General features: G+C 40.2%; 3 protein-coding genes across 3 annotated transcripts in view; all 3 read right to left on the bottom strand.

The window, feature by feature from the left end:
• LOC145481093 (activating signal cointegrator 1 complex subunit 3-like) overlaps positions 1-22,983 on the bottom strand; it is a 249,180-nt gene that overhangs the window by 67,671 nt on the left and 158,526 nt on the right. The gene's annotated exons all lie outside the window — the stretch shown is intronic.
• LOC145483000 (pro-neuregulin-1, membrane-bound isoform-like) lies at positions 539-2,878 on the bottom strand. Its single transcript, XM_081461624.1, has 3 exons — positions 2,797-2,878; positions 2,069-2,128; positions 539-1,487 (listed from the first exon to the last, which is right to left on the bottom strand). Exons 1-3 carry the CDS (start codon positions 2,861-2,863, stop codon positions 1,339-1,341), a joined length of 276 nt encoding a protein of 91 aa, XP_081317750.1. The 5' UTR covers positions 2,864-2,878; the 3' UTR covers positions 539-1,338.
• On the bottom strand, positions 18,595-22,502 carry LOC145481091 (pro-neuregulin-1, membrane-bound isoform-like). The gene is made up of 3 exons (XM_081459479.1): positions 21,577-22,502; positions 20,850-20,909; positions 18,595-20,268 (listed from the first exon to the last, which is right to left on the bottom strand). The coding sequence occupies exons 1-3, from the start codon at positions 21,641-21,643 to the stop codon at positions 20,120-20,122; spliced, it is 276 nt and encodes a 91-aa protein (XP_081315605.1). The 5' UTR covers positions 21,644-22,502; the 3' UTR covers positions 18,595-20,119.

Raw genomic sequence — 22,983 nt, 5'->3', positions numbered from 1 at the left:
TTGTATAGCATAACATCTTTGCCGTGTTGAGATCTTAAACCCTTTTCAAGAGTCATATCTCCTTTGGAGAGCGAATAATCCCTTTCGAGAGAGCCAAAACGAATCACGATAAACTCCTTCGCGAAAACAACAGTCCTGTGACTAGGCTCAAATTGCATTGTACATAATTTGCATAAACTTTCAAGTTGTGTATTTTGCGGATAACTTCCAAGAATTTGCGACCCTTAAGGCAGTTTATGAAGAAATATTCAAGCTACATATTTTTATTGAATCAAGACAGGCGTATTTTTAAAAAGGACTCTCATTTATGAGGGAAGATGCAGCATTCTGTTTTGCTATTTATTTTGGTTTGAATTCATGCTCGTCTAGTTCATGTCACGCAGCATGATTTTCTTTTGCAGTCAGACACAGTTTTCTAAAAGAATTGGCGATTGCTAAGACTGCTAAATATATTTGAACTACTAGTGAAATAACTGGCTAAACTATCGTCAATGCAGATTTTCCTTAGGACTCGGCAAGAACATTGGTTCGTCAATAATCCCGCACAATTCCCCGCACAATATGCCTCCAAATTCACAAGTTATTTTTTTCCTGCACCCCACTAGAAAGCCAACTAACTTGGAGGTAAGATATTTAATTCAAGTTACCGAAAGTCTTATCTTTACAACTTTGGAGATCGACATATTTTGCGCGGTGCCAGAAACAAGTCGCATGTTTTTAATGAGCTACGAGTCCAAAAACGTTTTCGTATTTAGCTCGTTTTATTGGAATATGATTTCTTTTGCTGCTGCAATGTTCTAAATAATAACAGCAGTTGCCACATACCGTCATTGACTGCCTATTTTTTGCCATTGTTTTCGTAGATTGAACTCAGACCGCAATCGGCTCAGTTGTTATCTCACGAGAACGTTTCGAGCGTGAACTTTGCTTACCTGGCTGGCTTTCAAACAATATTATTCGTGGACCGACCCTTTCTGAAAACGATCGACATCTTTGTATGTGAGATGAACGTATAAGGCGCGATTCTTGCCAAAACTTTCTTCGCAAAACACCGCATTCTGTCACGAAGAGCGAGCAATGTCGCGTTTCTCGTCCCCAGTTTCCATGGTCTACGCATGCAACGCCTAGACCATGACCCCCTCTTTGGCGACCAAAACGCTAGCATTTTATGACTCGGGCTTTCCTACGGAAGCCCGAGTAATAGCCCATTTATGACGCTTGCGCGCATTTTACGATTTGATAGAGATTTCAAGCTGATAGGTCGTTACACAGTTTTCTCTTTATCACTTAGAGTACACTTTATTAACATCTTTTTTTCAATTGACGATTACGAGCTTGTTACATGTCGGGGAGTGCAACATATTCACAACGAGTACCGACGTATTTCCTTGTGCATTGGCAAAGGGGACCAGTGGCCAGGTCAGGAAGACGGAAACAAGTTCCACCATTTAAACAGTAATGGTCCCTTTGGCTTTGAGTTTCGCATTCTGAAAAAAAAAAAGGAAACAAAAAACAAAACAATTAAGAAAGATAAGAAACTCGACAGAGAAAATGGAAACAAACTGATCGTAAGTTACGGAAATCAAATAATTAAGGCGAATTTCAAACCGAGTATAGTCAGATAAACAAAATATAACCAGGCAGTGCACCGCTTACTAGATGACAGTTTTCAATCCAAATTAAAGTTAAGCCATTAGAAAAGAAAACCTTAAAGATTTACTCTAAAATAACCCGCTTTCTTGTTAGACGCCGCTTATGATAGTCATCAACGGGTAATCATTTGTACGGTCAGTAGGTGTTTCAATTTCCACACCTGAATCATAAATGACCCTGGTTACTTCCTTCCATCACAATTTCAACATCCATATTTTTTTGTTCTGTAACCTCCCTTGACCATCTGTTTTGTGAATCCCAGTCGTTCCCGGCTCTTCACTCTTGATTACGCATCTGGATAGTTTATACAACTCAATTTTGTGGAACAACGATGCATATGTATCTCATGAACTGTTACAGCATGTTATAGAATAGTAAACAACAGTCAATTGTAGGGCAACAAAGGTTATATTACCGGCTTTATGACTTGGAGCCTGCTGGTCCGCGGAGACATTTTTCCCCTTGCTCGAGTCACCTGAACATAAAAGAACTCAGTTAAATGACCTTGCTCTCCGTGAGTTCTCGTAGCTCAGTGGATAGAGCGCCCGGCCGGTGTTCGGGAGGTCATGGGTTTGATTCCTGTCGGGGACTCAGAATTTTTCATTGTCCCACGCTCGTGTCATGTTGATTAATTCACCTTCACATTTCATTACCGAGCTTAAAATTCACCATCTTTATTAACTTATCACTACTCACGATGAATTCGATAGCGTTGATCCTAGCAGTATGCAGGACACCTATCATATAAGAACTCAGTTAAATGACCTTGCTCTCCATGAGTTCTCGTAGCTCAGTGGATAGAGCGCCCGCCCGGTGTTCGGGAGGTCATGGGTTCGATTCCTGTTGGGGACTCAGAATTTTTCTTTGTCCCACGCTCGTGTCATGTCGATTAATTCACCTTCACAAGAAAATTATAGTTTTCTCGTTATTGTCTAAATTGTAAAAGCCTAATCTTTCACTGAATTACCTGAAAGAAGAGCTAAACTTTCCTACCTACATGGAAAAATATATTGTAATCGCTAAGTTTTATTTATTTTTTTTTAATCTTATTGATCGATTCAGACTGAGCCTTGTTCTATAAAACGTTTTCGTTTTTAGTGATAACCCCATGTGTCACTGTAGACAAAATTTTGTGCAACCTACCTTTACCCTTTTCTTCAACTGCGTACACAATTCCAACGAGGAGAAACAAAATAAGAGCAAGCTTCATGTTTGAACAGATGTGTTGCAGATTCAAAAAGTTAAGGAATGACCAATTTCTTAAAGTTACTCTGGTTTCACCGAAATTTAATCGTTATTACGTCATGGCGCGAAGCGTGGCAGGAACGCCTTAATGTCTAGCTGACCAATAGAAACTTTGTAGGTATATTGGTCAGGCCTTCTTTGCATGTAGTACCAGCTAGAGTTATTTATTTATTTATTCAATCCGTAAAAAAAAAACTATCAGTGTGTAAGAGTGCATAGTAATTACTTCGGCTGTAGGATCCCAAGTTTAGTTTCTACAGATGGCAATGACTATATATGGCTGTCGTCAAATTTGCAATAGTGGTATAATGCGCATGCGTAACTCGGAATTAGACCGGGCAAGACGGGGCAAATGAATTAAAGTAGTTTTCGCGTGGAGGCGAAGGCTACGAAAGCGGCAAATTGTGCTTGTTCGGTGTGTAAAGAGCTTTTGACGTCGCAAATGTGGGGAAGGAATTGGAGCCTATTTGACAACATGGCGAGCAATTCGCTAAGCAGCTAAAGGAGCACTGAATTCGATTTAGAGGAAAACAACGTGGCGAAGAATTCGCTAAACGGCTGAAAAAATACACTGTCACTCTGTTTTTAGTAACACACTGAAAAAGAAAATGGCACATTCAGCGGTTGAAAGCAGCCGCAAAATACTTACGAAAATTTCTTTAAATACCTATTTCAAAGCACAGACGTCTTTTTATACCTTTTTTCGACAACTGATGACCAGGATAGCGTTGTGTGCAAACTTCAAAACGCTGGGCCAACGTTTTCAAGTTTTCGTGTAGTAAAACTCACATAAAATTGATAATAACTTTTCTGGGCGAATATTTTTGATCTAGATTCGATTGAATTCGTGAAAAAAGTTCATCAGAAACGATTTGAATGAAACCAAGTGATTAAAGGTGAAAATGATTGCATTTTGACCAGAAATCGCATAAGCCCCGTTACAGTGCCCTTGAAGGAACATCAAATTTGATTTAGCGGAAAACAACGTGGCGAAGAATTTGCTAAACCGTGAACGAACACGAAATTCGACTTAGAGGAACTCAATATTGGTTGTTAAAGAAGTGAATAGTTGGTAGCAAAGTAGCAAAGATACCTATAGTAGGAATTACTGGTAAGTAATTTTCTCTGAGTTGTCAAGGCCTGGCCAAATGGAGACACAAATGTGTACGCAAGTGGGCAGGTGTTTCATCGTCTCGGCGTGTCCTCTGGAAAAATTCGCGTACCGGTGCCCATACTTCATTCATTATGCATACAGTACTAATTAATTATGTATTTCGCGCTCTCGTTTTTTGTCTCGTTTCCTCAGAAACGAGCCCTATCCATTTTGATTTCAGGGTGAACTATTTACACAGTGGCTCAGTTGGTTGAGCATCGGGCTGCCATGCGGGAGGTCGTAAGTTCGACTTCGGCCGGACCAACACTCAGGGTCTTGAAAAAAGGCGGCAGGGTGGCTGTGGGAACACCGGATTGCTGGTGGAGCACTTCCGTCTTTTCTTTACTGATGGTCAAGCCCCACTGCTTACAAGTGCTGTTGAGACGGTTTATGAGAATCTGGACGGACTCGCGGCTGTTTTGTTTCTCCCAAAGCCAGCATCATTGCGTACAGGAGCTTGCTGATTGTTGTAGATTTGGCCAGTGCGTAGGCGCCTGGGGTTGAAGAGGTCGCTATTTGCTCGGTGTCTGATGCCGATGCCATCATCAGGTGGTAGGCTCTTGGTAGCATGGCGCACAACAAAGGCGAAAACAGGAGAAACAGTGATGAAGCTAGGATGTATCCTTTGCGCAGATCAGATGAGACTTCGAAGTTATCATTTGTTTCTCCTCCTACCGCGAGTCAGACAGTTGCTTTAATCCCTTCGTGGAGGCTGTGGATGATATTAGCTACCTTGGGAGAAACTGTTCGTGACAGGTTAAGTGCTCTTTCCCCCAGTTCAACTAAAGAATTAATAATTACTTTTCAAACTCTCACGGCACTGGTTGATAAGTACTCTTTCGTCCAGAGTTTCAATAGACGAAGCCAAAGGAATGTGACAGACCAAGTGACCCACACTACAGTATTTTATTTTTTCTCCTGCCCTGACCATTGCCGAAGCGAAACAAAAATTTCCCCAAGCGTAATGAATATATATACATCGATAAGTTTTACTAACGTGAGGAGTAAAAATGTATATTTTGCCATGTATATTACCATGTATAGTTTGCCTCCATCACACAACTGGACGAACACAACGCTGATATTAGGGCGCGTTTGCCAGCCAACCCACCGTGCCATTTATCCTACTTTCGAATACATACAGAGGTTGAACTTTGAATTATTCTTTTAAGTAAACTAAGACATCCTAGAATGACACGAAAACCTCTTTCAAATCAGTAGGTGGAAAAAGCGGGTAACGTGTGTCCTCGACCAAGGCAATGGTGCTAGCCTCGAGGCCTTAGGGTATCCTATTTAAACCACTAAATGAAAATATACAATGGTTACTTTTAGAAGGATCTCACCACAGTAAGTGTTACAAATCATAGTACCCTAGCGACAAACGTAACGATACAAAGACTAAAGGCAACAACGTGGCGCTGCGAAGGCTATTTTTCTTTCGTAAACGGTCGATGTCATTTTGACGTACGTCGATTTCACTCTTAGTAACAATGCCTTTCGTCATAAGTTAGATCTAAAGTGGTTGAAATTGCAACTAAATCAGCTAAAATTAGGCTCAGATTGAGAAATTAAACTTAAAAAATGATCAGAGACTTTAGGGTTAGCATGAAGGGTGAAGTTAGGGTTAGGGTAAACCTCTAGATAACCTGGTACACTACAGCATTTAGTTAACGCGTTATGATTCTAAGCCCTACAAGTAATGGCTAGCGTGGCAGATTACGTGACACTTATTTTACGTCACCGGGTTGCAGTGCATGCTGAAAAATAAAAGAGAGTAGAACATGTGCTTGTAGAAATGGCTACCGATGAACTGTATGTATGGTGTAGGGAGTGAGGGGAGGGGGGGGGGGAGGGGGAGGGGTAGCATGTAAATTTCTATCTAAGAAGCAGAGGGGCGGTATCTAGTTTTCTACGAGTAAACTGACCAAAAGAATTTCAAACACCACTTATGTCTCACTAACAATAATCACGTTCTTTTTGTGACAGTTTTGATATGAACAAAACACTAAGAAATCATCAAATCGAATACGATTGCTTGCTAAAAAAAAGGTGTTCAGTCGCTCTTAGCCGCTTATGAAGGGTATCTAAGATTAGATAATTTGAAGACCAGATGTTAATTGAATAAACTCGTCATGGTATCGAAAAAAGAAACAAATATGTAACTGGGGTTGTGTAAATACAGCACAAAATAAACCACATTCCCTAAGAACGAGGTTGTCAGAGGAAATAATATTCTTCTTTATGGGATTAAACAAATAAAAGAGGTTTGAAGTTTTTCAAAGTTGTTGACTCAAGTGATCTGTTTATGGCTCCATCGTTGATATAATTCACTTGTAGTTAAGAACGGAATGGGTGGAGCTCATCGTCAGAAAACAGTCTGTGGAAACACTTTGCGCGCTGAACAGATTGCAGCGGCTTTGTTTTCCTCAAATTCAAGATTCCACTATCATTATTAACTGGTGAAAAACATCAGATATATAGCCATGGAATGTACGGCCTAACCTAAAGTGTCAGTTTAAGTTTAAAACTAGCTAGTGGTAGCTAAGTGCACGGACTATTATAAACATTCAACAAATAGATCTGTTCCCATACACAAAATTCGCACTTGCCCTCGAGAAAGAGAAGAAACACACCGTATCTTTCCAATTTCTTGTTGCTGACCTAAAGGATTGCTGCTCCTGGGAATAAGTTTGGGTAGTAATAATATCACAGCGGTCAAATTGTTGGTGATCTTTTATTTGCATTTTATGAAAACATTACTGTTTTCTTTGAATACGGTAGATATGTGGATTGTGCTTAAGGGTCTACCACCAAATTCAGTATTTTAAGTGAACTGACAGCTTTTCACCGGCATCATTTCTCGCTTCTCTAAATTCTTGTAAATGATACCTTGCTCTTGATTTAAATATAAGAAAACGATCCCTACCTAATCACCAGCTCATGAAAGAAATAAGGTTTGAAATTTGTCTCCCATTTCTCAACGATATGAAAACGCAATTTTTCTTCTCATCTTTTAGAGAATAAGGCATTGGACTGAAAAACAGTCTGTGTTTTGGCGCGACTTCGTAGTTGCGAGTGTAGGCTCGTTGTTAAAACGCGGTGGTTCAAAAAAGATCTGGAACGAGCGTGAAAATGAGACAAAAAAGAGACTGTTTTGAGATATGAGATAGGTTGATCTGCTTGAATCCGATTCATCTGCGGCCACCAGATTCAGATATGAACTGTATTCTCGCTTCACACCATCGCGCCTCCTCTGTCATTCCATGTGTCTGCGATTTGCCATATTCAATTTCAGTGAAAAGTTACAAAACATGTTCGAAATGGGATTTAAAAAATATGAAGTGATCGTAGAAAAATCACTCGCGGAGAAAAACTATTTGGAAATAAAAAATTTACAGACAGATTTTTATTGATTGTATGTCAAGCTAGCTACTGTTCAAATTTGAGGGGAAACGAACAAATTTTCTTTAACTTGTAGCTTTCAATAGGGACCCAAAACATGACTCTGATACTCACATTTAGAGGTCCTGAAAAATTCGACAATTCATTTTCTATAAAAATTTGTGGTTCTATGAGCTTTAATTTGATATAAGGGTTTAGGTATCTACAGCTTAAACCGGTCGCACTACATCGCTTGGACGCGAGACACCTCTGAAGTTGCTCTAAAGGTATATGGTATCCTTAACTATTTGGGAGAATTTCACTCTGAGCAACTCTTAACTACCGTAACAGACCAATTGTAATTTTGGATGGCAAAATTTTTGGTGTTTTTTTATTTAAATAAACATACTTTGTAAATTAGGTACAAAAATCCTCTCGGCGAACCTAATAAACCTTGTTGTATTGTATTTAAAACAGCGTTTCTTCCCGGCGTAAATATTACACTACAAATGATATTTGAGAATTCTCTCAAAATTGCACGAGCCTTTAGGCTCGTGCAATTCGAAAGAATTTTCAAATATCACGAGTAGTATAAATCCTTAATTGCTCGAGCCTTCATACGATCACTCCTTTATTATGCGACTAGGAAAATCAGGAAAGCACGCGTATTAGTAAAGTGCAAATTAAAAATTAACGATAAATTGGCCTGCTCTCAGGCAATCACAATGAAGTAATCAGTTATAATATATAGATTTAGCCATGCCTGAAGGCAGAGCTCCTGGGCGGGGTTGTTCAAAGCCCGATTAAACTAATGCGGGATAAGCGATAATTTTGATTGTTTTGTAACTTTACGGTGAGGTTCTCCGTTGCTGTTGTTTGGCCTTCTGCTTTGAGTTTGAATAATTTCAAGGTCCTCAAAATCAAAAAACAAAAGCAGTGAAAAACATTTGTATTCAAGAAAAATTACATTTCGGTTAACTTTTGTAATCCTGGGGCCCGTTTCTCGAAAGCGCCGAAACCTTGTGGGGCCTGTAAAGCCATAGCAAAATCTCGAACATTACGATTACAGAGCAGCTGTTTTAGTTACATATTCTTAATATGTACAAGGGTTCCCTTCATACAAGAAGTTTCAGGCGTATACACTTCACCGTTTTTAGATAGAGATGAACTAGAAATGGCTTTACGGACCCGAAAAGTTTCCGGGGCTTTCGAGAAACGGGCCCCTGGGGCGACTTCAAAACAACCCGGCCAACAACCTGACATGAGCCCTCGATCCAATCGAAAACCAGCATTTGGTCACCGGTCAACTTAAAAAAACACGTGACCTCGATGAGCTCTAAACTTGAGCCCGCGATATGGTCGTGTGATACTGGTCAGCGGATACCTTGATTTGATAGGTGTCAATTGACCATAACAGGGATGTCCAATATCAAAGAGGGACGAACCGAGCGTGCATGTCTCTGTCAACCTATTAGCTGGAGTATGGTCGCCATCTTGCCGACTCCGTCGTCGTCGTTGTCGTCGTGCGTACGCGCCCACGAGCAAGACCGCTAGCGCTTATAACCATGAGAAAATCAATTCATAGGTTTCCTTTCCTTTCCTATATGGGTATGGAGCTCCGCTTGGCAGCCCTTCGGGCCGCCGGAGCTCCGCTATAATAAGAAAAGTAATTTAATCGTGCCAGTTAATGACAAGACCAAATTTGTACTGATACGATGTCGTTTTGTTTGGATAGAAAAAGAGTACCGGAAGAGTACCTGTCGTCTCCATGGTTACAGTGACGTCAGCAAGTATGTTCTTAACCTTGGATCTCAGTCACAGTTCTCGGTCGCATAATGGCACTTCTGAAGCCATTATTGGCCTTTCTAGCAATTCTCTTGACGGTTCTCTTCTTTGCAACTCTAACAGAGCAGCAAATAGTTCGAGATTCTGCAAACGGCCTACGCTACGCTAATTTTGGCAAACACGACAAAAGAAAGCTCAACGTCGGGTAGTTGGAGAATACAACCGCCCAGTCTTTTTCCCAATGTTGTGCGAAATGCTTGCCAAGCAAGAGCTGCTTTTCTGTGAATTGTGGCGGAATTGGACGAAACGAGTGCCAACTTCTCTCAGCTGACAAGGTCCAATCTTCGGACCAAATGACGATTGACAAACATGTCAGCATTTCTCAGTGGTGGTAAGCGCGATTTTTGTTCAAGGTTCACTCTAGCTCTATCTGAAAACTTTCACTGGTACAAAACTGAGTCTAACGTTAGTCGTTCAGTTCAAATTTATGCTGGTTGAAATATAAGTTTCAAAAGAAATTTTTGGATAAAATTAAAGCGCCACTTTCTTCCATTAGAAATATCGTGATAGTTGCCATTTAGCGGTACAGAGTTTTTGATTTCATATCCGAAGTATCAGGTTGAAAAGGCCAAGGGAAAGATTTAACAAAAAGCTGAAGGAGAAAAAAAACCATTCTACTGAAATTAAGATGAAATTCGATAGGAAATCGAGCAATTTCAGTTTTTAGCGGGCAAAAACCTTATAACAGAAAGTATACAGTTACAGAAAGTATTACATCTCGATCTTTTTGCATTTTCTGATAGTTGCCTAAAATAACACAAAAAAACAATTTCCCACGGCAGTTCCTGCAGAAAATCAGTTTCATAGTTTAGAGAAATTGTGCGAACACAGGTCAAATTTCATCATCATTTTTTTTGTCACCAGTACTTTCAAGTGTTTCATATGAAATTCAGCATTTGTTTTCGACATTTGGTGTTGTTAGAAATGATTTCTTTCGAGAAGATATTTAAAACAGTCGATCAGAAGTTTGCAATACGATGTAAATAATCTTGGAACATAAGTTTTGTCCACTCGTTACTCGAGCTTCTGGTGGATTCCTTCTTAATTATTTCAGTAGAGCTAGCTGAGGATCACGTAGACATCATGTGGCGAAATAATCGATACGCTACAGAACTGCAATAAACAACTCTGTAATCATCCTCTACATAGCAATTCAATAAGTGTAATAACTTTTTTGATGGGAATTTCGACAGCCGGTAAAACAGAAAACCTTTTGTAAATGACACTAAAACAAAGGTTTGTTTCAATTATCAAGCTGAGGTAGAACGCTTATCAGAATGCACCTGTAGTGCTTGGGTTTGTTTTTCTTTGATGAAGCTTGTTTCTTCGTTCAACAAACTGCTATGTTTAAAGTTATGCTTATACCTTGGTATATATTTTCTGTAAGCTGTTATTTGTTACTTACTTATCACTTCAATCCCTAAATTAAGATTGAGTCATGTATAACAACGACAACAACATCATTACCTTCGGGTGTTTCTCATTGTGCCGAAAGTTCTGGAAATTGAGATGAAAGTCAAATGGTAGAAGATTTCTGGTAAAAAATGCCACTGTGAAGGAGGTCCAGTAGGCCTGAAATTAGTCGTTCCATTTTGACAAAATCAGTTTGTTGCCCTGCTTCAGTAGATTTTCACTCATAGGGGGGATTAACTCATTAAGGAAAGGAATTGAAAATGGTAAGAGCCATTCCTCTCAGTTGGATCAGAAATACAGCAGTTGATCAGACAGGTCAATCTGATTAAAAGGGTTAATGCCCTTTATGTCCACTCAGTAATTTTCTCTGCTTTGCACTGTGTTAACTAGTTGCCATCCTTCTTTGCTAGGGAGAGAATGAAAAGGAGAAATTCTCTGATACAACCACAGTAACACCAGCGTCTACTGAAACAATCCCGTCACAGGCTGCAATGACAGATTCTATTTCTATGGCTAGTCCACAGATGGGAGCTTGCCCTATGGGCGTACCTCCACAGTACTATGCCTCCTAATAGTAGACATACCATTGCTATGCAACAGGATACCCAATGTACAGCATGATGAATGCAAATCCTTTAGCGGCACAAGCTCATCAAAATACTGCACCACCTAGCCTTCTACTACTACTTCTACCGTTTACCAGCCAATTAGAATGTAGTGCAGCTAGTACTGTGCGTCAAAGGACTGCTGTCAATCATTCTACTGTGGAACAAAATACTCCTTTGCCCGCAGGAAAAAAGTGCGCAAAAGTGGTGCAGAAGGTGGATCACTTCAAAGGGAGTGTTAGGAAAAAGTGGCGATCAAGTGGTGAAGCGGCCCTGACATCGTGGTTGGGGGTTTAGGGGAGAACCATTCAGCCTGAAAATGGATGGCAGCATGAGGTCGAAAAGTGGAAAAGTGGAAAAGTGGTAAGAGAAGGAATAGGGCATGGAAAAGAGGTGGTAAGAGGGGATCAGGAAGATGGTTTTTAGAGGGGATTTGGAATAGTTCGGTTATTTTTTTAATAAAGTGGAAGGGGGGGTGGGCCGGGGGTTTAGAGGGGATTTGGAATAGTTCGGTTATTTTTTTAATAAAGTGGGGGGGGGGGTGGGTGGGCCGGGGGGAGGAGGGCTTGTGTGGTGAGGTTGAGTGGGAAGAGATGGTTGACTTGCACTCTGGCGGTGAATCGTTGAGGGGGCCTGGAAAAGTGGAAAATGGCTGACGTCATGGGTAAGGAGGAGATAGCCCATCCACCTCCTCCCCCTCCCACTCCCTGGGTGGGCTGACGTCATTGCGAGGGGGATAGCCCCCCCTCCTCTCTGGCATTCATAATTCAAGATGGCGTACGTGACTCATAAACAATTTTTTAACATTTTTTTTACAAATCCTTAGTTTTATAAAGCGGGACGTGTGTCACCCTTAGTGGGAAGACGCCCATGATTGAAGTCACCCCTTGAACTGCATGTTTTCTAAACCATATCTCCTCAAGACTTTTCATGGTTGGAATTGTCCGAAATCTGCAGATTCACCCTTCTGCTTCTTCCTAGTTGAGTTCCTCATAGCTGTACGGATAGGAGTGTTTGAGCAAACGAAGGTGGTGATAGATTCGTGCCTAATCATAATAATAATAAGCGTTTACAGATGAAACACTGTTGGAAATTTTACTCCGTCCTTAGCATGTTGACAGTCTGTCAAGCACTGTATCATTTTCTGGATTTTGAGGGGTAGATTATCCCAGTGACTGAGTATCTGCAAAGGCAATAAGAGTGTTTTAGTTCCCTAGGACGGTTGTTAAATATTCATGACAAAACAATAATAGTCACATCACCAGTCTCTTTCTCGTGACGAATGACCTGACGTGAAAGGGTTAATCTCTTTTAGAGTCCATGCTGGGAAGTTTGAATTTGGCCCACTACACGACGCCTTATGTACTCTTGGCTCTAGAAAAAAGACGATACCCCATCCCCCTCCTCCTCTCTGAGCACTGAGGTCATGGAAAAAGGTAAAGGTAAAGGTAAAATCTTTATTTAGACACGGTATTTCCTTCAGGACTATACAATATTTAATTAAAATAAATCTAACTACCTAACTAATTTAATATTGTAAATAACTACTAGAATAAGAAAAATGATGAAAATCTGCTTTACAAGGAAGCCGTGTATAAAAACAAAATAAAATTTATATAAGACCACTGTCAAAATCATAGTTCTTCAACTTAGATTTAAATTGATTAAGGGAGAGCGATTGTCTAATATTCAAGGGCAGACTATTCCATAGTACAACTCGGCTGTAAGAAAGACTTCTTTTACAGTAATTAGTGTGGGGCTGTGGGATAGCAAGCGTACCATCACTATCTCTTAGCTTATAAGTCAAAGTATCGGAACGGAAGACAAAGCGTGAACAAAGATATTCCGGAACCATATTATTTACAATCTTGTACATCATTATTGATTTATTAACAAGGCGTTGACGGTCCAGTTTAACCCAGTTGACCATCCTCAACAATTCATCAGTATTACGATCGTAATTTGAAAAAGTTATGACGCGTGCTGCCCGATTTTGTAGTTTTTGTAACTTTTGAGAAAGACTTTTAGAACAGGATCCCCACACCGAACTGCAGTAATCGAGATGAGGTTGGACTAATGAATTGTAAACGGTAAGTAAAGTCTTATATGGGACCGAATACCTAATACGTTTAATGGCGCTAATGCCAGAAGCAATCTTTTTGGAAAGCTCATTGATATGACACTCCCAAGCCATCAATGTGTACACCTAAGGATTTAACAGTCGAGACTCGTTTTATCGGAAACTGGTTGATATTAGCAGTAGGATTCACTGTAAAATTTGAAAGCCTTTGCTTGGAACCAATCAGAAGGAATGCTGTCTTTGTCATATTTAAAGTTAGTTTGTTGGCTGCAAGCCACACACGAATTCTCTCCAAATCAAGATTAATACAACTATTTATTTCATCAACGTCACTACCAGCAAAAGTAATACTAGTGTCATCGGCGTACATCCTTGGTTGGGAATGCTGGAGGCAATTAGGCAAATCATTTATATACAATAGAAATAAAAGGGGCCCAAGAATCGTTCCCTGTGGAACACCACAGCGAAGGAACATTTTGGACGATTTATTCCCGTTTACAAGACACGTTTGGGTTCGGTTTTTTAAATAAGAGCAGAACCATTGGTTTGTGGAACCCTGAATACCATAAGCTTGTAATTTTGAGAGAAGAATAGAGTGATCCACAGTATCAAAAGCCTTCTTAAGATCTAAAAATACAACGGCATTAATAAAGCCACGATCGATGTTTAAAGACCAATTATCAGTCGCTTCAATCAATGCAGTAACTGTAGAATGAAGCGAGCGAAAACCGGATTGGTGTCTACTGAGAAGATTATTTTCATTTAGGTAATGATACAACTGATCATAAATAATTCGCTCGAAAACCTTGGCCACAACCAGGATAATCGAGATCGGTCGATAATTAGAAGGATCACTCCTACTTCCTGCTTTCTTAAAAAGAGGCGTGATTCTTGCATTTTTCCATTCATCAGGAAAAATACCAGTATCGATCGATTGGTTGAATATCAGAGCGAGTGACCAGGAGATTAAATCCGGACATTCTTTTAGAAGTCTTGCTGACACAGAATCGAGACCTGTAGCCTTTCTCTTGCATAATTTATTCAGGTGGGACAAAACGTGCGATTGAGTCACACGCTGGAAACTAAAACAATTGCTGGTTTGGTAAATATATTGATCGAAAGAGGTGCCGACTTCCTTTATATCCCTGGACAGTTCGGGACCGATTTCTGCGAAAAATTTATTAAAACCCTGTGCGATTTCGGTCGAATTCGTTATTCTCGTTCCATTGAGCTCAAGCTCGTTAATTGCAGCTTTATCCGATTTGCGGCGTGTCACCTCATTGATAGTTTCCCATGTCTTGCGCGAATTTCCATTGTAAGCTTCAAAAGTTTCATAATAATAGGACTTTTTTACATTCTTGATCTCATTGTTCACTTCATTACGCAACTTCTTAAAATTATTCCAATCACTTGGATCGCCCGTCCGCAAAGCCTTAATTTTAAGACGTTCTCTCCGATACATCAAATTCTTAAGCTCAGGAGTAATCCATGGACTTTTAGAAGCACGAACGTATTTAGTGTGGAGTGGAGCATGCAGATCACACGCTACTAAGAACAAAGTTTTCCATTTCGACCACATTTCATTGGGGTTATCCATTCCCATGAGATCAGCCCACGGTTGAGCCAAGATGTCCGACCGAAACCTATAACGATCGAAATTTTTAAATTGCCTATACGAAACAGTACTATTTCCCTTGACGGCGGATGGCAATGAAATTTTACGAAAAACATAAATCAAACTATGCTCACTGATTCCGACATGAGATACTCCAGAGCAAGATACATTGTCCGGGTGACTAGTGAAAATAACATCAATTAAAGTGCTACTCACAGGCGTTACTCTTGTCGGTTCATTAATAAGTTGTTTTAGATTGTAAATATCAGTAATGTTTAGTAACGCCTGGGTATTTACATTATTCAGAGATGATGAGAGCATATTACAATTAAGATCGCCCATAAGGTAATACTCTTTCCCTTCAGCATCCAGCTTCCCAACAAAGGATTCAAAATCAGAAAATAATTCAAAAGGTGAATTGGGAGGTCTATACCATGGAGCAACAATAAAAGACTTGCTTCTTGGTTTGCTAATTTCGATAGTAAGGCTTTCAAGTTGGTCAAATACGAGGTCCTTGCGAACATTATAATTAATATTAGAACGAACATAAAAGTAAACCCCACCTCCATTTCTGCCGTTTAGCGGTCGGTCGCGGCCAACGATATCGTAACCATCAATACTGACCTCATTATCGGCGATAATTTCATGTAATCGAGTTTCATTGACTGCTAGCAAATCGAAGCGTTTACTATGCAAAATGATGCGAAGCTCGTCGATATGTCTCGGGAGACTAGTGATGTTTAAGCAGGCCATTTTAAAGCCACGTTTGCTAGGAATCAATGTTTGAGTATTAAAGGAAAATATATTAGGAGGGACAGAATGGACGTGAGAAGAGGGGCTTGAAGGAGACCCTTCAAGATCCGAGCAAGTTGCTTGTCATAGGTTTAAATGACAAACAAGATTTTTAACTAATAGCTTTGTACCTTGCACGTTCAAATGCAGCCCACTAGCGTTGAGATGCTCTCTCTTGATGTTAGAGTGAGAGATCGTTCTCCATGCATATTGCTTGGCAAAGCGGTTTACGATTCTGTTGACCTCATTGATTTTGCAGTCGAGATTGTCGTCTGCTCTCAAAATTAAAGACGAAATTGTTATGTTGCAGTCTGGAGAGTGGTTTTGAATCTTCAATCCGAGGTTAACAATTCCTTCAGCAATTTCTCGAGGTTCAGAGGTCTTAACATCATTCGTACCAACATGGAGAATAACCTCTGTAAGCTTTCTGCGGAGTGAGGGCATCACATAATCGTACATGTCTTCCACTGTCGCCCCCGGGAAGGTCTTCACGTAGGTCGAGCTTTGGTGAGAGAGTAGGTTGGACAGTTTTAAAGGGGGGGATATTCCTTCTGATACGAGAATAAGAGCTATTGCGTCTTTTTTTATATTTACTAGATTTCTAGTGCGGCTTATGCAAGGAAGATTCAGTAACAGAGTTCGTTGATGACATCAATTGAGGCAAGATGCTGCGAATTAATTGAAGTGAAGCTCCCTGGTTCGCGATGTTCATCAAAATCTGCGAACATCATTTCCAGTTCATGGATGAGTATGATGGCATGGATTACGACGCCATGAAACGTGTCCTCGAGTGTGACAGTTATCGAAAAGTATGGTCCATTGTCACTGCCTATAAAGAAACAGATTTTAGAGAACGGATTCAAACGTACCAAGAGTTGGCTCAGAGAGTCGTGGCCAGGGAAAGGAAATACGAATTGACTGGAATCATGGACTATCATTAGGGTTCTGATCAGGAAACCCATGAGCATTGAACCATCACCAAACAATCGTATTCGTTAGTATGGAAGAGACGGAAACTACTTATGTTTTACTTTAATTTTATTGCTTTCTTTATCCAATAAAGGGTATCATTATAAACGTCTCTGTAATAAAGAAAAGGTTCAAACTCTCTTGTGGGGACCATCGTCACTTTTTTCTGTCATGTTGGAAATGTTCACTCAATAAGGTTTCGTAACACTCTCGTACGCCAGTAACTGAGTTCTTGACTTTCTTTTTCTAGTTTCAATTCCAAACTCTTTCGGGTTTCGTCCACATTGGAACACTCTTTACACAGGCAGATTGTGTCACCCGCTTTGGTCTCGTCTTTGTGTCTTTTGCAAGATGATCACAGATCCTCGTACTTAAAAGCTAAATACTCTTGCTTGACCTCCAGGTAAGCTCGATGTCAAAGTTCCGCGCATTGATTAGCGGCTTCTTCTCTTTCGTTGGCTTCTTGCAACAACTTGACCAGATCACTCAAGGTTTCTTTAGGTTTAGCTTTAGGACGTTTGGGGACGAGATCGTAGCCTTGCAGTGGATAACCGTTGACATCTTTGTTGCTTAACATCGACATGCTTGGAAAGCTTACGTTACTGAGCGCTGCTTTCCGCTGTGATATTGTGAAGAATGAAGATGCATGACGGGGACGACTCTTTATATACGTATTTTTCAAATGCGGTCTGCAATAGTTTACAACTTGAGTCTTTTTTTGGCTTGCATAATCTTCTTAACAATCCTAGGCTTTCGGTCATGGTTTTACTCCCGGGTAACCTGTCGATGGCCTTGATCATTTTCTGATCCGCTTTCCACTTGTCTTGCAAATTCTTGGCCTGACGGTAGTCGATGTCATGTTGCTTGACGATCTTGTCCAATCGATTGATGCCTGAACCTCCACGCTTCAGTCGTTTTTTCAAATGCGCGGCGGTTCCCATGTACTGATAACCGTGGACAAACAAGTTCCCTATCAATGGTAGCTAATGGTAAGAGAGAGACATGACCAAAACAAAATATGAAAACACTCACGGAGAGTGTGTGGCTACTGAAACTAAGGTAAAATGGGACCTAAGCTGGTGACACAAGGTTCAACATTGAGCAACATTTATTGCTTAAAAAAATGTTGAACTATGTTCCAGTAACTTGTTGAACGGAACAGAGCTTCGCTCTATTTTCATTCAACTGCGTATAACAACGTTCATAATGTTGAACGGCCTATTTCAGTATTCAACCTTGACCATCGCATGACACACTGTTCAACATTTGTTGTACAAGAGCTGCCACATTTGTTGATCAACAAATGTTGAACCGTGTGTCCCACAATTTGCACCCCTGGATGCAGTGTCTCTGATTTATAAAAGCCGTTTTTTGGGATGCCACATAGTGCTCCCCCTGCTGAAATACTTGCTCCCGAAATCATGAATTCTCGTGGGCATTTCTTGGTGTATAGTAAACAGGTAACTGTCGCACTTATGTCCAGAGGTGCACGTAATTAGATTCACGAAGACATGATGGCAAGAGGGACCTATTGACTTTACACACCAGTAAGGTGCGCAACAGCCGTTAATCCGAGCCACGACTAGAGCCTCTTTACAATGAACGATTTCAGCTAAGGTCAGCAGTCACAAGTCCGTCAGAGACAAGAACAAGCGATTAACGGCCTTCATCTCAACTAGACGCTCTAAGAGCGTTTACTTGGGCTTCGTACCACAGTATCAAATCGTACTTTACGAAAACGCGTATTGGACACAGTGAAAGCAAATTAAAGTATCAGGATATTATATCACAAGAGTTCCGCTGAGATATTTACCATTCAAGTTGGTTCGTTGAGTATCCTCCTCATCCTATCGCAAGTTGTGAGTTTAAACCATTTTGGTTCAAGAATGAAGCACAGCTGTCTACGCATTGATGGAGAAGTTGTTTGGAAAGAATTTTGGAGGTCTTCTTACAACTTATGGCGATTATTTTGTACATGCTAGTAGAAATTGTGCGAAGTTTGTTTACTGATCGTGGCGATCCGAGTAAATTGTATAGCATAACATCTTTGCCGTGTTGAGATCTTAAACCCTTTTCAAGAGTCATATCTCCTTTGGAGAGCGAATAATCCCTTTCGAGAGAGCCAAAACGAATCCCGATAAACTCCTTCGCGAAAACAACAGTCCTGTGACTAGGCTCAAATTGCATTGTACGTAATTTGCATAAACTTTCAAGTTGTGTATTTTGCGGATAACTTCCAAGAATTTGCGACCCTTAAGGCAGTTTATGAAGAAATATTCAAGCTACATATTTTTATTGAATCAAGACAGGCGTATTTTTAAAAAGGACTCTCATTTATGAGGGAAGATGCAGCATTCTGTTTTGCTATTTATTTTGGTTTGAATTCATGCTCGTCTAGTTCATGTCACGCAGCATGATTTTCTTTTGCAGTCAGACACAGTTTTCTAAAAGAATTGGCGATTGCTAAGACTGCTAAATATATTTGAACTACTAGTGAAATAACTGGCTAAACTATCGTCAATGCAGATTTTCCTTAGGACTTGGCAAGAACATTGGTTCGTCAATAATCCCGCACAATTCCCCGCACAATATGCCTCCAAATTCACAAGTTATTTTTTTCCTGCACCCCACTAGAAAGCCAACTAACTTGGAGGTAAGATATTTAATTCAAGTTACCGAAAGTCTTATCTTTACAACTTTGGAGATCGACATATTTTGCGCGGTGCAAGAAACAAGTCGCATGTTTTTAATGAGCTACGAGTCCAAAAACGTTTTCGTATTTAGCTCGTTTTATTGGAATATGATTTCTTTTGCTGCTGCAATGTTCTAAATAATAACAGCAGTTGCCACATACCGTCATTGACTGCCTATTTTTTGCCATTGTTTTCGTAGATTGAACTCAGACCGCAATCGGCTCAGTTGTTATCTCACGAGAACGTTTCGAGCGTGAACTTTGCTTACCTGGCTGGCTTTCAAACAATATTATTCGTGGACCGACCCTTTCTGAAAACGATCGACATCTTTGTATGTGAGATGAACGTATAAGGCGCGATTCTTGTCAAAACTTTCTTCGCAAAACACCGCATTCTGTCACGAAGAGCGAGCAATGTCGCGTTTCTCGTCCCCAGTTTCCATGGTCTACGCATGCAACGCCTGGGACCATGACCCCCCCTTTGGCGACCAAAACGCTAGCATTTTATGACTCGGGCTTTCCTACGGAAGCCCGAGTAATAGCCCATTTATGACGCTTGCGCGCATTTTACGATTTGATAGAGATTTCAAGCTGATAGGTCGTTACACAGTTTTCTCTTTATCACTTAGAGTACACTTTATTAACATCTTTTTTTCAATTGACGATTACGACCTTGTTACATGTCGGGGAGTGCAACATATTCACAACGAGTACCGACGTATTTCCTTGTGCATTGGCAAAGGGGACCAGTGGCCAGGTCAGGAAGACGGAAACAAGTTCCACCATTTAAACAGTAATGGTCCCTTTGGCTTTGAGTTTCGCATTCTGAAAAAAAAAAAAGAAACAAAAAACAAAACAATTAAGAAAGATAAGAAACTCGACAGAGAAAATGGAAACAAACTGATCGTAAGTTACGGAAATCAAATAATTAAGGCGAATTTCAAACCGAGTATAGTCAGATAAACAAAATATAACCAGGCAGTGCACCGCTTACTAGATGACAGTTTTCAATCCAAATTAAAGTTAAGCCATTAGAAAAGAAAACCTTAAAGATTTACTCTAAAATAACCCGCTTTCTTGTTAGACGCCGCTTATGATAGTCATCAACGGGTAATCATTTGTACGGTCAGTAGGTGTTTCAATTTCCACACCTGAATCATAAATGACCCTGGTTACTTCCTTCCATCACAATTTCAACATCCATATTTTTTTGTTCTGTAACCTCCCTTGACCATCTGTTTTGTGAATCCCAGTCGTTCCCGGCTCTTCACTCTTGATTACGCATCTGGATAGTTTATACAACTCAATTTTGTGGAACAACGATGCATATGTATCTCATGAACTGTTACAGCATGTTATAGAATAGTAAACAACAGTCAATTGTAGGGCAACAAAGGTTATATTACCGGCTTTATGACTTGGAGCCTGCTGGTCCGCGGAGACATTTTTCCCCTTGCTCGAGTCACCTGAACATAAAAGAACTCAGTTAAATGACCTTGCTCTCCGTGAGTTCTCGTAGCTCAGTGGATAGAGCGCCCGGCCGGTGTTCGGGAGGTCATGGGTTTGATTCCTGTCGGGGACTCAGAATTTTTCATTGTCCCACGCTCGTGTCATGTTGATTAATTCACCTTCACATTTCATTACCGAGCTTAAAATTCACCATCTTTATTAACTTATCACTACTCACGATGAATTCGATAGCGTTGATCCTAGCAGTATGCAGGACACCTATCATATAAGAACTCAGTTAAATGACCTTGCTCTCCATGAGTTCTCGTAGCTCAGTGGATAGAGCGCCCGCCCGGTGTTCGGGAGGTCATGGGTTCGATTCCTGTGGGGGACTCAGAATTTTTCTTTGTCCCACGCTCGTGTCATGTCGATTAATTCACCTTCACAAGAAAATTATAGTTTTCTCGTTATTGTCTAAATTGTAAAAGCCTAATCTTTCACTGAATTACCTGAAAGAAGAGCTAAACTTTCCTACCGACATGGAAACATATATTGTAATCGCTAAGTTTTATTATTATTTTTTTAATCTTATTGATCGATTCAGACTGAGAATTGTTCTATAAAACGTTTTCGTTTTTAGTGATAACCTAAGTGTCACTGTAGACAAAATTTTGTGCAACCTACCTTTACCCTTTTCTTCAACTGCGTACACAATTCCAACGAGGAGAAACAAAATAAGAGCAGGCTTCATGTTTGAACAGATGTGTTGCAGATTCAAAAAGTTAAGGAATGACCAATTTCTTAGGGTTACTCTGATTTCACCGAAATTTAATCGTTATTACGTCATGGCGCGAAGCGTGGCAGGAACGCCTTAATGTCTAGCTGACCAATAGAAACTTTGTAGGTATATTGGTCAGGCCTTCTTTGCATGTAGTACCAGCTAGAGTTATTTATTTATTTATTCAATCCGTAAAAAAAAACTATCAGTGTGTAAGAGTGCATAGTAATTACTTCGGTTGTAGGATCCCAAGTTTAGTTTCTACAGATGACAATGACTATATATGGCTGTCGTCAAATTTGCAATAGTGGTGTAATGCGCATGCGTAACTCGGAATTAGACCGGGCAAGACGGGGCAAATGAATTAAAGTAGTTTCCGCGTGGAGGCGAAGGCTACGAAAGCGGCAAATTGTGCTTGTTCGGTGTGTAAAGAACTTTTGACGTCGCAAATGTGGGGAAGGAATTGGAGCCTATTTGACAACATGGCGAGCAATTCGCTAAGCAGCTAAAGGAGCACTGAATTCGATTTAGAGGAAAACAACGTGGCGAAGAATTCGCTAAACGGCTGAAAAAATACACTGTCACTCTGTTTTTAGTAACACACTGAAAAACAAAATGGCACATTCAGCGGTTGAAGGCAGCCGCAAAATACTTACGAAAATTTCTTTAAATACCTATTTCAAAGCACAGACGTCTTTTTATACCTTTTTTCGACAACTGATGACCAGGATAGCGTTGTGTGCAAACTTCAAAACGCTGGGCCAACGTTTTCAAGTTTTCGTGTAGTAAAACTCACATAAAATTGATAATAACTTTTCTGGGCGAATATTTTTGATCTAGATTCGATTGAATTCGTGAAAAAAGTTCATCAGAAACGATTTGAATGAAACCAAGTGATTAAAGGTGAAGATGATTGCACTTTGACCAGAAATCGCATAAGCCCGTTACAGTGCCCTTGAAGGAACATCAAATTTGATTTAGCGGAAAACAACGTGGCGAAGAATTTGCTAAATCGTGAACGAACACGAAATTCGACTTAGAGGAACTCAATATTGGTTGTTAAAGAAGTGAATAGTTGGTAGCAAAGTAGCAAAGATACCTATAATAGGAATTACTGGTAAGTAATTTTCTCTGAGTTGTCAAGGCCTGGCCAAATGGAGACACAAATGTGTACGCAAGTGGGCAGGTGTTTCATCGTCTCGGCGTGTCCTCTGGAAAAATTCGCGTACCGGTGCCCATACTTCATTCATTATGCATACAGTACTAATTAATTATGTATTTCGCGCTCTCGTTTTTTGTTTCGTTTCCTCAGA

The sequence above is a fragment of the Orbicella franksi genome, chromosome 3 (genome assembly GCF_964199315.1).
Source record: "Orbicella franksi chromosome 3, jaOrbFran1.1, whole genome shotgun sequence".
NCBI classification, from domain to species: Eukaryota; Metazoa; Cnidaria; class Anthozoa; order Scleractinia; family Merulinidae; genus Orbicella; species Orbicella franksi.
The sequence above is the reverse complement of the archived record's forward strand: the minus strand, read 5'-3'. Positions and strand labels throughout refer to the sequence as shown.